Raw genomic sequence first — 18,160 nt, 5'->3', positions numbered from 1 at the left:
AGGAAGGAGGCAAAAGGAAAAGGCCTTAAGTTTATAAATGGTAACATCAAGGGAAAAAAAAACCAGCTGTGTTTATTTTTGTGAGCACTTGCTAGGAAGCATCCTTTTAGAACAGCGCTGTTGCCTGCAACGTTTTCCCTTGCAAGACTTCCAAATCTTAGAACCATTTGACCTAAATAGTTCATTTCCCTTTATATTTAAAGATATTTTTATTTGTAGAACTGGCTAGAGGACTAGCTATCATGTCCATGCAAAGACATCAGAGGTGAGAATTTTAAGAACAGCAGCAAAACTGCAGTGCTCATAGCTAGCACTATTTCTATACATCTTAATTCCAAGACAGACAATGAAAAGTTGAATTCTCTAGGATATGAATCAAGTATTTACAGCAAACTGCCTTTATACTCTGGGCATTCACTGTATTTTGAGAAAGCCTTGTTTCCAATTATATTTGGGTAAAACCTGCTATTCAACTGCTCTTTCTCCAAAGAAGGAAACCCCCTGAGCCTTTTACAATGAGGACTGTCATTATTTTCCTTGGGAAAAGAAAAGAAATACCAGGAAATCTCACATTGCTAATGTACGACTTAAAATGAAGGCTGTATTTGGCACCAGCTAAAAAAAACCCCAACACCTAACAAACCTCGGTCCTGTGGCATTGGTGACTGGCTCAAGGCAGGGTGGGAGCTGGATTCTGACTGGCTGCCAGGAGGCTGCGGTGGCATCTGACTGCCTGTAACACACAGAGAAAAAAAAGGGAAAATAGACTTGCTTTTAACATTGCAACGCACAAAACCAAGCTGGCTGCATTTTTCAACCACTCAACATCAAAGAAAGTACAGCCGTATAACGGAGAGACAGAGCTCAACAGGTCTAGCTTTTTTCCAGGGTTTTTTTTCTACTTTTCTTTTTTTTTTCGTGAAACCCAGGGAGGAAACACGCATAAACATATTTAGCAACAGGCATGGCGAAATGTTCAATTTCGTATTGAGTGAGTTCCCAACCTCACCGACATGATCCAATTTATAGCTGCAAATCTCCTGACACATATTTCTGTTAGAGAGTTTAACAAAATCCAAGTCTGCTGAACAATAGGGCTCATCCTGCTGAGCTTAAACTGGACTCCAGCCAGGCAGACATGGACTGCTGCCAACAATATTACCAATGAAGAATTCAGTCAATACAAAAATGACTAACAACAACAGTTTTAAAAGTATTTCAATGAATCAGTGGGTTTAATATTATTTGAATGTCCATGTAGAACATGGGAATAAAGAATAATACGTAGGTGCTTGTGGTGAAAGTGAAGCACGTTTGAAAGAGATCAGACAGAAAAGGGGTATCTTATTATTCAAATAAAAGCAAAGGGAAGATATTTGCTTATTATAATAACAGACTCATTTTTATGGTCTTGTTCAAGACACCCACACAGTTTACCCACTGCTGTTGATGAACCCAAAGAAGAACAGTCCTCACAGCGCTGCCTGAGAGGCGCAGAACACGAAATGTTCCCTTTCAGTACTGCTGGACAGTAAAGCAAGTGCTTACTGCACTGATGCAAGTCACTCCTCTGGGTCACCATTCAACTGGAGCTCCGCGCTACCGCCATCCCACCGCATGCTGGCCCAAGGGCCTCGTCCCCAACAGCCAACCTGTCACAGCCCAAGCGGGAGTCAGCATGAGACCTGGGTGTCCCTTGGGACTCCTCTCCACTGACGGTCTGAGAGACACGTCTACTCTTGACAGCCCAAGCGGCTTGAAGGCCACCTCAGGTTAGGCAGCAAATACATACTTTAAGCATTTAGACACCGTAGCAACGAGCACGGTATAAATAGCAGCAGACAGATTTATAACCCTCATCCTCAGAAACCGCTCAGGTTGTTTTCCGTTTGAAAGAAATGGAAAGAATAAAAACACAGGCAATAGATTTGTGCCTGCTGAGACTCATTTCCTCCTGCTCAGCAGCCGCCCCTCCGCAGTGGCAGGAACGGGAATCCTGCGGCCCTGGCGCTGCGAGCTGGGCTGATGGGGGGCAGCAGGGGCTGCTTTGCTCTTCAGAGCCATGAAGGGCCCGAGGTTGGACCTAAATACAGGAAAGTAAACGTGTCCGCTCCATCCCATCCACTTCCCGGCCTCAAAGCAACTGGCTCTCAGCACCCAGATCAGTAAAGAACAAAAAGAAAATCCATAAAGTGTGAAGCGTAACCACCGCCTAGCCATTCAGATGAGGTGCATTTGCAGTAAAAAACGTGACAGGCAGCGTTACCGGGAGCAGCTGTGACAACTGTCTCCGAGATGCAAATGCTGGACTAGAGGCAGCGTGGCTCCTCCAAAAGACCAAACACGCCACTCAGCGCCCGAGGCTCTGGGATCCACGGCCCGTTCACCAGCTCTAAGGCAGACAACAATAATATTCCAGCCTGTGTTTTGATGTCACTCAGGAGCGGGCTGCGGAGACGGTAAGTGCCTGCATTACAACGAATGCTTTCTGCTTGACAGGAAGGATTCAGTGACTCAAGATTGTAAATAAACAGCACTGCCATGTTAACACAGGGCACTGCCACTTCCACTGTGTATGCCTGAGGCACTGCTATCAGACAGAATACTTCGAGTAGATCTGAACCATCTAAGATTTTTACAAATACTTTAAAAAAAAACAAACCTCAAATAAAGGCAGGGGTAGTCCTGACTGCACCACATGGCTCCCAGTGGGAACCCCCTTTAGGTGGTGGCTTGGCAAACTTTGAAAGACATTAACGCTGCATGGAAGATCTATGCTATACAACATTTTTTGAATACATTTATACATGGTTTTTAATTTTTGACATTGATAGTAACTACAGTTATCCGGCAGGAGCACAGATAGGGAAAGTCAAACCCTAGAACACTCCGTGTACGACATGTTACAAAGAAATCGTTTTCATCTGCATCCTTAGGAAATATGAACTTGGGAGCTTTGCAAATTCACTGAAATTATCAGCCTCGGAAAACATTAATACTATTTCACTAGTTCACTTCCTAAAGTTTATTAAAAAAAATTTAAAGTAATTTTTTTTTGTTTCACAAAGGAAAACAATTTCATGAACAAGACCAACTCCACACATATTCTAACAAGTAACGAATTTGTAAGAGAAGTGGCCATGTATGCTAATTATCAGCGGGTGCTACAAACGATCCAGGTGCTGGACATGAAAGTATCGCATCAAAATGTTTTAGTCGGACTGCCATTCTACCCTTAGAAGTGATCTGAAATGTAAAAGGAGGTTAAGCACCCAAATACCTTTGAAGACTTGAACTGAACTCTTAATTTGGGGATCTAACTCATATTGATTGGGAGCTGACGACAGGACTTTAAAAACCTTTGAAGATTCTGTCTGCCATGCTTTTAAAGTTTCTTTGTTATGAAAAGAAATGACCTTAAAGATTTTCCATTTCTTTGCTTTAAATGATATTAATCCTTCTCTCTCTCAACCAGTATTGTAGCTGGGATTCTTGGAAGACACTTTAAATAATACATGAACAGACTTTTGTATTTTATTAAGGAAGGAAAACCTCTACAAAAGAAAAACAACCTCTTTTCTTTTTAAACATCAATTCTACAGCTATTTAAGAGAGGAAAAAAATACTGTACAATTTTTTTTTTTTTTCACTGACAGACTACTGCCTCCTTTGACCTCATGATACACAGATGGAAGTTCAAACAGGGATGACCTTTCCCCATGTTTTGTGTAAGTACTTTTGCCACAGTGGTGAGACACTCCACCTGCCAAAACTTAGCAATGTAAATACTGCGGATATTTCACAATATTTTCATTATTCAAAATAACAACAAATGCAAAAATGCATATTAAAAGATAAGATGTTGCCACACTAGTTCTTCCACCTAGGTTTAACAGAGGAGCAAAACAGTATTAAATTTATAAAGCTATCTTGTAAAATTAGTTGTTAAAACTACCCAAACCAGCAGCCTACTTAATATCATGTCTGCTATTGAAAAAAGAAAAAAAAAAATAAAGTCAGTTGAAGAGGTGAGGGAATTAAAAAATGCTTAATAGCACAGTTGTAAGCTGGTTTTCTATTTTTAAAATTATGTTAGAAATGCTTTTAAACATTTTGCATGAGACTTTGAAAACTTATGCTTGAAATGGTCAGAAGAGAGTGTACAGCACCTTTGGAAAAGACAGACAGAGAAAAGGACTAAATGGCCATTGCGTTACGACTACAGCCATGAAATCCCCAGTTAAAGTGCAAAAAGTAAATTCCTTAGAGCCAATATAGCAAGAAAGAGCAGACCTCTGATATCCTGTTGAGGAGGGGTCCTTAGGGTGAGTTACGGCCCAAATCAGTAACATTTTGAAACATGGTGAGAGCTCACTGCGCCCATCACTGTAATGACACTGGAGGATGCTCAGCAGTAGCACCCTGTACCAGCTGGACAATACCTCACAGAACTGAACCTGAACAACTGAATCAAGAAAGCACTTCACTGATAACAGGCTCCCCCTGGGAAATTACTAGTTAGGGAGGGAAGGAGGGATATCAGCACAGGAAGTTTAAGATGTGTGACGAACTGGGAAACAGGAGGTTGGGGGACTGATCATAGCCTGTGTTGAAAGAGGAACATTAGTCTGGGGGAAAGGCAGAAGTTAAAGATCTCGTGGGTTGTCTTTGGGACAATTCTCAATCTAATTTAGGAATTAGAGCTAGGACTGGATTAATGACACCAGTTGATTACAAAGTAGGGAATCTTAGTCAATACAGAAGATGATCAAAATACTATCTAAGAAACTGGACTACCTTTCAGGCTGGAGTAACAAAAACGCAAACATTTACACTCGCAGACCAGAAACAGGCCTTTTCTAACTGAAGAGTTGTAGGGTTATCAGTTAGAAATAGGAGAAGAAGGAAAATCTGATCATATTTGTTGACCTACAACAGTAGAGATAAGGCAACAATAATGCCATTGCTGCTGTGTCACTGGTGAGCCTTCACACAGACAAAATCAGAAAGCGCACCGCTAACTGGAATGGGAACCAAGAACAGCTACCAGCCTGACGCAACAGGAGGCTGAAAGAGTGAGTATTATTTACCATGGCAAAATCTAAAGCTATGATTTTGTGACTTCTTTTAAAAAATATATTTGTGGCTCCGTATCATGGAGAAAAAAAGAGTTAGAATGTTTAGGATGATGATCAAACCATTACTGGAATTTGAAACAACTTCCTTTTAGGAATAATGAGGTAGAAGAAACGTAGCGATTAAGATGAAATCTGATAAAATAATGGGATTACATTACACAGTCAATGTGACAGTAAAGGCTCACAGACCGGAAGGGATATGCTGGGTCTGGGATCCCTACATCAGAAATTGAAGATCATAAAATAGGCTTCTACACAGGGTTGTTTTAAATGAGCTTTTCAGGAAATTGGAAGTGAGGTGCAAATGACCTCACAGGAAAGAAATTTTTCTATGGGTAGTATAAAGGGAAACTCGTCATGTGGTTTGTGTTATCTCTTTCATCTTACAAAGCCTACGACCCCTTAAGAATAAAGATTATTTTCTTCCTTAATTTATGCATTGTAGCCAAGCTTCCTGCTGTATCAGCGGTATTTTTAAAATTACTTATTAATCTCAGTATAAAGCAAGGGTTGCCTGCATATCCCCCCAAATCAAGATGCACAAAATATTCAAACCTTCCTCGTATCTATACAGTAGTCTGAGCACAGATGCTTTAGAAGGCCAGCGACACGAGGACCCTTTCAGATACAGCAGCCGTGGCCCTGCCGAACCACTCTGAGGGGAATACGCAGAGTGAAGCGCGCTGGAACCAAGCCTTCCGTCTCTGCTCAGCACCATGCTGCAGCTCATCATCCCTTGCTAGTGACCAAGCCCAGCTCGGGACCAAGCCCAACGCTATCCCACCTTGGAGGCTTTCGGTGGCTGGCTGTGCGGCTTGCTGAAAGCGAGATCGCAAGCGGCTGATTTGTTCTGCCACAGTAATGCAAAGTGCCTGTGAACATGAAGATTATCAACTTAAGCCAGCCTTATGGATGTTCCGCATTACAAAAAGTTATCAAGATTACTGTTGGGCCTGGCCCTGATTTTCCATATTACCTCTTAAAACAAATCCATTATGCTCCAAAGACACAAGATTCTGTAACATATACATGAGTACGTTGTATTTTGTATGTATATGTCACTCAAAATCCAAGTAAAATCAACAAAAGGTAAGAAACCTCTTCTCTTCTCAGACTACTAATCCTTGAAAGCTACACTCCATCTTCTTTTTCATATTTGTGTTACATTTACCATACCAAGGACTGAATTGTGAGCGAGTTCCAGAGATGTCACTATAACCTAAGTGCTAAATTGCTCTCAAATCTCCATTAAAAAAATGCAACACTGAGCTAAGGGGGTCTGCAGAACCCTAGCTCTGACTTTTCTCCACACACATGCAATAACATAAACATCTTCATTTCATGACCAGAAGCTACTTGTTTGACATGACATAACATTTAATTCAAAGCAAAGCTGACACTGACAGGATGAGGTAGCTATTCAATATTTTGATTCATCCTCATTATTCAGCGTGTAGTCCCAAGGTACTACTTATGGAACACCATCCAAATGTCATCCTCAGTACAGATTAATTCATTATATTATGGACTTTAAAAAAAAAAAAACCTGAGTGGCTGAAACTGGGGTCTGCCAAATTAGACATCCAAGTTTTATTCCCAGGTTGTGTAACCTCCGAGTCAGGTATGAAGACTTTTAATAAATACTCAGGAGTATGAAGTGAAATAATTGTTAGTACTGTCTAAACTGACAACGGGCTGAGCGGCAAGGGGCAGGAAAGCAAATATATTGCCTGCCAAAGCCAAAGCTCACTTTGCTCGGGAGGGGAAAGGAGAGCAGCAGCAATCTGTTTCATCCACGCCCCATCCAGAAGTCCCCTCTGCACTTGGACCAAAGTGAAGCACGGCAGCACTTTTTCTTGAGATTTTGGCAACAAGCCCAAAGCAAGCTGTCAATGGAATCTTCAAAAGGCTGTGACTCACCCGAATAATGAACAGCTTTCCAGTAGGCCACGGCAAGCACCTGTCTGCCTGAGGACTATTCCTCTTCAAATTTCCAAATCCTGCTGCAAACCAGGAAGGCACTAGAGTGTCTCAAAATTAAGGATGCATCGTTTACTTTTTTATATAAGTGAAGGCATAAGTCAGCCTAAGTCTAGGGATCACTACATCTCTATCCTCAACAACACCCACTCCAGACCTGCAATTTCACTTTACAGTTCTGCGAAATTTCATTTGGGAGGATCAAATTCTTTCTGCTTTCACCTCTGCCTAACTCCGCGTTCATTTAATGCATTATGTCCATTAAGCTCGGGAGAGTTCCCAGCCCAGAGTATTTCTGCTGGAGGCTGATTCAGAATGGTGCAGCCCAGGATAGCAACCGGTTAAATCTTTTCTAATCCCCGCATTCAGAAATGGTGGCTCACAGTGGCTGGCACGCAGGAACTGAATAGAGCAGGCAAGCTCGTATTTCTCCCACCAGGCCAAATTAATAAAAACAAAACCTGATTTCTCCTTCTTGTTTTCCTATTCTTCCTGCTCCCCAATATTTTTCCTCTTTCAAACTTTTTTTTTTTTTTTTGTTTGAGAAGCTTAATGTTTGGCTGCCTTCTGAAGAAACGGGCACAGTGACAGATGAAAGGCCGTATTCATCGCCTAATTCAGAATAGGGAAAAACCGACTGCTGTGCATTTAAGATTCTAACAACCTTGCAATTTTGTATAGCCGTTTTCCCCAACCCGTTCTTTTGAAGAAATCTGCTTTTATTCCGTTAATAACTAACCACAGTTGCAGCAGCATGGATCCGATTAGCAGTTCTTACGCTACAAAGGAGAGGGGGGGGAGGGCTGTGAACAGGGTTGCCAATTTGTCCACCTGGGTCCCCAGGAGAAAGATTAGATGAGGCGCTTGCTCCTTTCTTCCCCAGTCGCTCGCTGCTCTGTACTAGACAGACCTCTTCAAAGCTCAGCCACTGACTTCATTTTTTTTTTCCTTTTTCCTCTAAAGTCTCATTTAACCGCACCTCCGCACGTTTTGCACTTTGTGTCACCGCATCCCTCCAAAGCGACGGCGTGAATCGGGATGAGAGGGGTTGGAAGAGGCTGCGGCCACAGTTTGCCCAGCGCTTTCCCTCACACCTCTACAGGGCCTCTGAATTGCTTTTAGATTTTGTAAACTATATTTTCTTAAATTTGTGCAAACCACTGGAAAAAAGTGCCTATGTTCTGTAGGGAACAATCCAAACCCTGTAATCATACCGTATTTTTTTACTCTGCCCCTTTAAGCCTTTCATTAAAATGACAGTTTTGCTTGCATTTAGACTGAAGCAGAAGATTGCAAAAGTGTTGCATGGATTTAGTAATTCGTAATTACTTGGGACACAACATTACATGTTTGTTAATGTAAAAAGCATATACTTTGGCTAGAGAAAAAACATTCTCAATTTCTTTATAAAATGTCAATTAACTAGAATATAAAGTTGTAACTGATGCAAGTGCTAAATATCTAAAAACTCCTAACACAGGCCCAGGTAGTATTTCTTCCTTGTATTTGGCTCATTTTTTTTCTTTCCAGAAATGAAACCTACCCTGCCACACACCTGAAACTTAAAACTTCAGAATTCCATTTAAGCAGTTAATCCAGGTTTCAAGAGGAAAAATTTTTCATTATCAATGCTCATTCTCCAGACTGCATTTATAACTACAAGGACAGCTTTCCTCTAAGCTGTTCCTCATTGTGTCTACTGTTTCGAAGAGCCTGAGAAGCACAACACATGCAGACATACCCTTCTAGTATTTGACACCTAATAAAAACCTTGATTCCTAATTTTAACATTGCCAAATTCTAACAAAACCAGGTATCAACTTTCATTCATAATATGCGCAATGTCAAAACATGCAAGATACCAAATAAATACTCAGTATCAGGCAGCATTAACTTGAAAGAGCAGCAGCAATGGAGTTTCACTCCTCCTTGCTCCTCCCAACTCTCTCAAGTTCAGGCAAGCAGGTGGAAATGGGAGCAGTGCTGACAGGTGGCAATGAACTGTTTCGCTAGTCCTGCCTGCTACTTCTCGTACCAGTCCATTGCCTGTGATTAACGGGTGTTTTAGTAGCAAAATGTATTTGCTCTCATTAATACAATCCTCAAAAGGAACACACTCTTAGATAATCTAGTTTTTCTTATTGCGTTATATTGCATATTACACAGCCCTGGCCTCAACAGTTCTTAGGGACGGGGGAGAAAAGGGCAAGTTGAATGCATAAAGGATAAAAGCACCTTCAGGCAAACCCGCTTCCAAAAACCATTTGGTGGGTCTGATCTTCCTGAAGACAAGATCTATCACGCCATATTTCATCTCGCCCGACAACCATAAGCTCCAAAGACTGGGGCATAAGTGGAGCAATTCTTCATGTATTTTTAATCAAATGAGAACTTTCATCCGGCAAGCTCCCTCCGCAAGGTCACACACACCACGCGCGGCCACGTGCCTCCCATGCAGTTTGCAGACGCCAACTTCTATGTCAGCTTCTGTTTGGAAGGGGGAGTATCAACGTTAGCAACCCCTGGTTATATCATTTATAAACATGCAGATGTGGATTATTAAAGATTAATGCATTTTGGGATTGGTGTCGGCATTCTGTTTGTCTCACGCCGAAATCAATTCTGTTCTTCATTAGTCAACGACAACCCACATCACCCTGTTGTGGAAGAGAAATCAAAGGTGCAAGCGTGAATTGAGAATAAGTGATGAAACTGATTACTAAGAAACTTAACGGCTGTAATCAATCAACACATCACAATAATTTGAGTCCACTGTTATCTGGAGATGTGGAACAAACAGAAAAGCTCGTTGCTGGAGTAAGTTGTTCTTTTGTGTTTGCTTTCTAAAAGCCCCCTTTGCAATGTGACTTCCATATCTACCTACGGAACAATGCTGTCAAAGCACTGTTCGAATCTTTCAAGCCGCAGCACAACCTGCATGAATTCAGTCTCCAAGGAGGAGAGAAAATATCTGGCTTTTCATTAATTTTTAAAAAAATTATTATCTGGAGGTACTGAAAATGTTCTTCTTTTGAGACTAAATGGCTATTTTCTAGCTGGCCCCAAATTAATCCAAGCCACATTTGCAATTGTTCAGATTCCTTCTTCTAAGGAGGGACACTCCACGTATCAGTCTAGTCAAGTCTGACACCAACTATGAAGCATGAAGGCCGTTTTAAATATCTCCACTGAAAACCTGAAAACTGCAACAGCCTATCCCATTACAGAAACGAAACCACTTATGATATTTATGCTCTGTTTTATCTAGGTATAACAACCATCTGTCAACAACAACAAAAACATATTGATGGAACTGTGACAGAGTTTTCCCATTCCCTCATCAATCACTGTTTAGTATTGCAAAGGACAAGGGAGTGAAAGACAACCTTTTAATTTTTGGCAATATGCAAATTAATGCCCTATTTGGCAACACAAAGAAGGCACAAGAATCTGTGTTTGTGTAGTCAAGAATGACAGTTTTAAAAACCCCACACGCTCAAAACCAAATATACACTGCACTAAATTTCTCCACAAAAACATAAGTGGGTTGAGTGAAAAAGGTTCGAAAGAAATGTACAAGTTAATGATTAAATGTAAACAGTAATTGTCCAACAATGACCTTAAAGTATATGAAAAACAAAGATACCGGTCAAATCTCGGTGGCTGTGGTTAAGGATATTTCAATTTTGTTACATGAACCAGAGCGCATGCATAGTTACGCAAAGATTTTAACTAGACGTCAACAGCTGTCATACTCTACATGGATTTGTACCAGCATGGGGCGACCACTGACTCACAGAGCTACGGTAAGTGCCCTGCCGTACACGTGCCGCCACAATGGGCACAGCAGCAGATGCCCCATTGCGCTGGCCGTTCGGCAACTGCCAGAATGGCGAAGAGAGGCCTGGCAGGAGCCAACAGAGAGGACAAACCAGGTATGGGGCAGAGCACAGCTATGGGGACCTGAGCGCTACCGACCAGCCCGTCTTGGGGAGGTTTACATGAAGCCTTAGTAGGGTGCTGGATGACCCTCAGCACCATGCTCCCCAGACCCTACAGGATGTTCAGTCCATGGCGCAGAAATGTTTGTCACTGGCTTACATGGCAATTAAACACTGAGGCTGAAATGCGTGACCGTGAAATATAAACATTGATAAACCAGATATTAAGCAGCTGAAAACACTTAAAATTAAAAACCAAAAAGTACCCCTAAAATAAAAACACCCGGGGCATGCTGGTTTTGGTGATTTATCGTTTTTCTATCTGACGCTTAACCTAGAGCTGATGAAAAACAGCAGGCTGATGGTGCTGGAATATGAAACCCTCTGCTGTCAGGAAAACCTAACAGGAGGAACTCGAACAGCATGTCTCTGTCTCATCTCATCTCCTGCACCTGTTCTGGGAAGACCACCTCTGCAGAGCAGGACACCTCCCTGATCCCTCTGGCCAGACTGTGAGTACGACAGGAGTTCTGATAGCACCTTTTGTAGCATGGGCTCTCCTCGAGAAACCAGACGGAGAATATTCAGTTATTTCACAAAGCCTTGAGATAACAGATTATTCATCTGCTGTGACCTGGGCTGAATTCTAATAGGTATCACAGGTTAGATCCTTCATATGCTAGAAGCAACGCCTCGAGCTAGAGTGCCTTACAATTTGTGTATTTTTCCTCTTGTCAAAAGACAGAAAAACTCTAAATGTTGTTCCAACCCTTCAAAAGAAAGGGTTTTAAACTACTGCTACGTGAAACCTTCACATATTTCATTTGTAAGCATTCTAGATTTGCAAAACTGCTGAATAGATGGTTTGTGCACTAGCAGTGATTAAGAATATAGCTACGTCAATGGCATTTTGTGTCTTGTTTTTTTTCTGGTCCCGATGCCAATGAACAGCATGTATCTTCCTCGCAACAAGCTGTTGCAAGATTTTTGCCTCCGGAGAAGCCAAAGGGGAAATATTGATAGATGTGTTAAAATAATCTTTCTAGACAGAGGGATCATATCAATTTCACAAGGATATAATCCCCTTTCTTGTTTTGCAATTATTTTAGGGTATCTGTGAAACTTCAACAAAAAATAAGTATTACTCATTCACCTTCATATGGTGGTCTTCTCTCCCTCAAACAACGTTTGAAAAGAGTCCATGCCGTATAACATACCCGCAGTGGTGGTCAATGGAGTAAGGATGTGGAACAGCTCAATATCAAGCAACTGATTTTTTGAAATTCTTGTTTAGAACAAAATCTGTCTGATCAGCTTGTCTTACTGCAGCCACTTCTGGAAACAGCTCAACTCTTAGACTACTCCTTTTGTAAGCCATGAAAGAAAGCATCACTCCTACTCAGATTTTTGCATTAAACTGTCCTTTTGGACTACTATAGACTATTACTCTTTTTTTTTCTTCTCTCAGCATTTTAGTCTCTCTAGTCCACCCACATATTGACTAACACGCACACCAAGGCAAGATTTCCCGTTACAGCTCTCCCTGGGCATCCCATTCCCCTCTTGCTCCTTTTTTTTGCCTGGAGTGCTAGCTGTAATTCTGTAATTTTGATGGGTCCTGGATTTCAAGCTAGCTGGCAGATCAATAAAGGAGCGGAAAACATCTACGTTTGCAGAGAGTAGAGCAGACTGAATGAAACACATCCATTGACTCAATTAATTATCAGAATTTAAAAATCGGGGTCTTTTTAATCACTGGAGGTTGCTGACCACTGGTTATCAGAAGTTAAGATGACTGGCAACAACATTCCAAAGTGAGAGTATCCATACATGGATTTCTTCCTGAAAATTATAACTCTAACTGTATCCAAGCTCCTTGGTGAAAGAAGACATCAATGCAATTGTAATAAAACCAACAATGCAGTTGATGTTTAACAGAGTGAAAATAAGCTTGTTTGTTCAGAAAGTAAATGTAACATGTATTAAAAGCGCAAAAAATACTTTTATTTATTTCTAAAGATGGCATTTGTTATTCATTACTACGATAGTGTACCCTTCTCTACAAACAAAAAATTGCTGCAGAGGTTTAAAAAGAATAGAACCTATTAACTCATACAAAATCTGCTTGTCCATCATGGGTTAAGGGATTCCTGGCCTATCAGCAATCTTCCACAGAACTTTTAATATTAAAAATTTTTGCTGCTTACACCGCAAGGGAGAAAGAGCTGACAAAAGCCTTTGGCCAGTGAGATCAAAACTGGGGATGGGGAGGGAGAAAGGGGAGTTTAGCTTATTTACATTTTTGCTTTGTTAGTAAACTGCAATGGTTTGAGCAGGAGGGAAAGGGGGAAAAAAAAGAGACAAAAGTGAAATTAACAGCCACTAAATCTTCTGACAACAGCAGTGCATTTTGATGATGTGCTGTGTCAGCTTCCACTAATGGTTTAGGGTTGAATCAGGCCCAGCTCAAGACCCAAAGCAGTGCAGGGCATCACATCTCATTCTTTGGCAGAAGACATACTCTAATTATGAAGATGGCTACAAAATAAAGAGATCAGGATTTCTGGCAAAGCAGAATAACAAGCTACTTAACAGGAAATCACAACACCATTTTGAGTACCTAAAAATCATAAAACAGTAGGATTTCAGTCCTTTATTGAATGTGTGTCTGAATGAGAAGTGTTACCATTTTCACAGAAAACTACATTTTTGAACAAAGCCCTTTGAAGCACCTTTTTTTTTCTGCTCTTAAGGGTTAATCTCACTCGTCTATTCCAGTAATGTGAACGGAAACAAAGGCTGTGTATGTGTGTGCCACTTACCACACAAAATATCCGTCCAGTATTTCAGTGAGCACAGGAAGGAAATGCCCACTGAGCCAGGGCCGTGCCAATGTCAGTGCTGCCTGTGCCAGTCCGTTCTCGCTAAATTCGCGGCGTGCAGCAGAAAGCAATGCGGGGTGGCAGGCTTGCAGTGGGGTGGGGGAGACAGCTTAAACAGGCAGTGGAGGAGAATCAGCCGTTTGGGAGGTTTAATAGGGGGCTGTTTGTTTGTCTGCCTTTTTGATGTTAAATTAGTCTTCAATTTTGTTGCAAGGAAGGAGGCATTGGGAAAAGGATGCTTCCCTTCCAGTAAACCCTGGGAAAGCAACACCTTTATTTTAACGGCCTTCCCACCAAGAACCCCCTGCAACATTTTGGCTTTCCCTAGCCATAGCTATCAGCAACACAACAGCTGCTCATTTTACAATGACTTGCTGGAGAGAGAATGATTGAAAGAGCCAATCTATGTCACATGGAGAAGCTGTGGCACAACATCGCAGGAGGTAATAGGAGAGGAATGAGGTCAGAACAAACAAGGGTAGGGTGAGAACGGAGAGGAAAATAGCAGCGAAGAAAATTATTAAAGGCGAGATGCTGTACTATACAATCTATGTTTAAAAATGGCCACAACCTGAACGCTGCAAACAGCCAGAGAAATGCAAACAAGCTCTGTGTTAATTTGTCATAGGGTCTTGTGAATATGGCTGCTGAAAAAAGCTACCAAAATCCTAGCAAAGAAGCACAATGGTGGGAACACAGGCGAAAGCACAGCCTAATTCTTACAGCTTGAAAGCCCCAGCACCCAGCAGCATCCCACTAGTCACAGGGTTTTAAATAGCAGCCTTGCTCGTGTCATTTTGTAGCTTGAGAAGCGTAGCGGCGGTGGCAGCAGCAGCAACGCTTCTGCAGATGCCCGGCTCCCCTCCGGAGAGCACTGCGTTAGCTCACGCCTGGGAGTTCACCTTTAGCAAAAGAGCTGCAGAGACCAGGAACCTGCCCACGCCAGCGAAACAGCAGTAGGTGATTTTGATTTAGCGCCATTCATAAAAATCATTCCTTTTGTGTTACCGCAGCAGACCAGAAAACCACCATGCAAAATGGTGGCAGAGTTTGTATGAAGAGGCAACACTTTTCACTAGGCCAGTCACAAACATGAGCTTTTGGGCTCAGCTGAAGTGTGAAGTGACTCTGATCCCGACCTTTGAGCCCACATCCCTTCTATTTTTACCCCACAGGGATCAATAGGTTTCATAGAAGTTATTATTTTCCCCTACACACTGTCCTGTTCCCATCCTTATCTATCATGGCTACAATAAAGCTATTTGCAACGTCACAACGTTCTTTCCCTATTCAGCAACCAGGCTGCTAAAATACCAATCCATTTACTTGCCTGAATCCGACTGTGGGAAAACGTTACCTTTCCAGCTAGGTGGACTAGCTGGCTTCACTCAACAACAGGGATGGGCTTCTGCGCCACGTGCTGGGTAACGCACTGCAAATACAAAGCTACCATACTGCACATAACCCAAACACTCCCGTCCTGCTGCTGTCCCTGCTATTCCTGCCCGACTCGAGCACGTGCTGCTGGGCAGAGAGGCCGGAGAGGGAAGAAATAACTGCAGGGTGTGCATGCAGCATCAGGGCTTGACATGCTCAGGCCACATTTAGTATGCAACATTCCTGCGTGCACTGAGCTTGCTCCCCCTTGCTTATCTAGTTTAACCTCTGTATATAAACAGGCATGTACATTTTACACAGATACCTTTGTATGGAATACTGAAACACAGGCTACTCACTGAATTTTAACCTGCGTTTGGTTTACAGCACATCTAATGAAAAGACATCACTGCTTTTGTTTCTTTTAACTGAGCTCTCTGTTGACTTTTTTGTGGTTTTGTCAGCAACTGATGTTATCCCTAGGGTAATGCCAGCACTCTCCTACTCTTAGGAATTCCCCTAGTATTCAAAATGTCAGAAAACAATAAAAAACTTGAGCATCAGAAAGAGAATAAACTCATCTGAAATACCAAATACACAGTGCTGCCTGATGCCCTTCAAGTAACACACTAGATGGGTAGGGACAAAGTAAGAACTGGAATTAATGCATGTCTTTTTTTTTTTTTCTGCTGGGTATCTTAACAGATTTCCACAAATTCCTGAATGTACATGAACAACTGTGTGTCACACTCTGTATGGCACAAGACAGCAAGTGGCAAGCATGCCACTAGCATTTCAGTTATTACTGGTGGGGCTGGATTCCCAGTAACTTGTTGACTTTTGCAAACATTAAGAAATATCTCATACAATATTCTGTACTCATGTGCAAAATTATATTATCACAACACAGGGTTGAAAAATCTCTGCCTCATCCTGCAGGTCTGAAACCACCATACAAGTCCAAGAGCCAAAACCAACAAAAATACACAATAAAAACAGGAAAAAAAAGACCCTATAAATAAAAGAGAGAAATATGTGACAGATAGATGACACATGAATCAAATACAAAAATTATGATTAAGTATTCAGATTGGTCGATGACAAAGACATTTATCAAACACACATGTGGAGTCAAGTTCAGAATTTTGAGCACTCTGAGGGCTTGGCAGCTGAAATTTAGATGGAATTCACCCCTGCTGTAAGTGCATATTTTCTGCAGAAAAAGGCCTTGAACACGCACAATTCTCAGAAAATAACTCAATCTGGAATACGGGAGTATCCATCTATTTAATAAACTTGTCTATTGGTTGAATTTTTTTTGTTGGAACAAACTTACCTGGAATACTCGCTGGAGAAATGGGACCAGATCTCGACTGGTTGCTTCCAACAGGAGAGCCTACAGGAGAAGGCGATGGGCCCCCAGGGATGCCAGAGAGATGTGGAGAAGCATGGGGGGAGAACGGAGACTGTGCAGGGTTGCTCTGCTCCCCTTGGCTGCTCGTAGAGCCTGACGCACTAACGGCTGAGCTCAGGGTTGCTTCGGTTCCAGTCGGCAAGTCGTCAATGGATCCAGATAAATCCTGAGGAAAAAAAGAACGTAAGACATTGTATGAACTAACACTCAGGCCACAGGACTCAAAAGCAGGCATGGCGATGAGGTCCATTTGTTTACTTATTGCAGCAGATAACTGAGAAGTCTTCAGTGTTGGTTCATGTAGTTAAACGATGGCAGAAAACGAGGATAGTATATACATTTCTCTGCTTAATCTCTAATTCTTTTGAGTAAAAGAACAAGCAAGGGCAACAAATGAATTGGAACCAAATTCACTCAACATTGAATTTAACCTTTTCCATCTGGATTCAGCTTTCAAAATTAATCCCACAAATTCTGCCTGAGCACACTAAAACTAATGAAAATGATACATCAGTTTCACTTTCACATGGTATTTCATTTTGGGGTTTGCTACTGTTACAATCACAGCTTATATAATTCACTCTTTAAACCACCACCAAAACGAGAGAAGAAGGGTGTAAAATTCGCAGCCCTCGTAACACCCGCGTGCAGCTCCTTCACCTCGCAGAAGAGACTCGAGGAGAGGCCCTGCCCTCAGCAGCAGCATGGGACTCGCTGGCCACCTAGGAGCAAAGAAGGCTGCTTCTCTATTTCCATCAAACACCAGTCTGACCAGTGTACAATTAACAGCTTTTCTTCAATTTCATTTGAATACAGTGCAAAACAGTTTCTCCATTTTAGTTCGTAACTGCTGCATTTTCAGTGATAAATTTCCTCCGTAGGTCAAAGCCTATCTGAATTCTAACTACAAATTGCTGGGCATATTCCCTAAAGCTGCAACGCAGGAGTAATACTGGTCTGTGGATCTGTGGGAGTAATTTGTTTTTAAATCTTTGTAAAATCAGATAGGAAAAACCAAGAATGTTGTGACAAAACAAGTGCATGCCCCCTAAGTGTCAGGAGAAACACCGATTCCTAAGCATCACAGAGAAATCTCACACAAACTCAAGAGCGCAAAGACAGCTGTGCTTGCATGACTGTCGGCAAGGCACAAGTTAAGGAACACGTTATTATTTCTAATAGTGAGTTAAGGTGTAAACAAGAGGCAGAGAGATACCTCACATATAAACCAGGTCATTAAATGACCTCTGGGGCTTACAGAAACTGGGATGACTGAGTGTGTTACTTTGTCTGGTACCGACCTCACTTGTCTGGCTCGTGCAAGTGGTTGCACTGTAGACAATGGGACCTGTCATCCAAGCAGCACAAGAAGAACTGGGCTCTGCCTGAGCAACGAGCTCAGGAAGCAAAGATTTACTGACGCATAAC

General features: G+C 41.9%; 1 protein-coding gene across 6 annotated transcripts in view; it reads right to left on the bottom strand.

The window, feature by feature from the left end:
• ARID1B (AT-rich interaction domain 1B) overlaps positions 1–18,160 on the bottom strand; it is a 330,573-nt gene that overhangs the window by 83,635 nt on the left and 228,778 nt on the right. For 5 of the 6 annotated variants that reach the window (XM_086745995.1, XM_086745997.1, XM_086745998.1 and 2 more), the window contains 2 exons: positions 16,655–16,898; positions 644–733 (listed from right to left, as the gene is read on the bottom strand). In XM_086745995.1, the coding sequence (XP_086602121.1) occupies positions 644–733; positions 16,655–16,898 (334 nt within the window). The remainder of the gene's footprint in view (positions 1–643; positions 734–16,654; positions 16,899–18,160) is intronic. The other variant, XM_086745996.1, reaches the window with a different exon arrangement.

This window comes from Chlamydotis macqueenii, chromosome 3 (assembly GCF_036417535.1).
Source record: "Chlamydotis macqueenii isolate bChlMac1 chromosome 3, bChlMac1.mat, whole genome shotgun sequence".
Taxonomy (NCBI): domain Eukaryota; kingdom Metazoa; phylum Chordata; class Aves; order Otidiformes; family Otididae; genus Chlamydotis; species Chlamydotis macqueenii.
The sequence above is the reverse complement of the archived record's forward strand: the minus strand, read 5'-3'. Positions and strand labels throughout refer to the sequence as shown.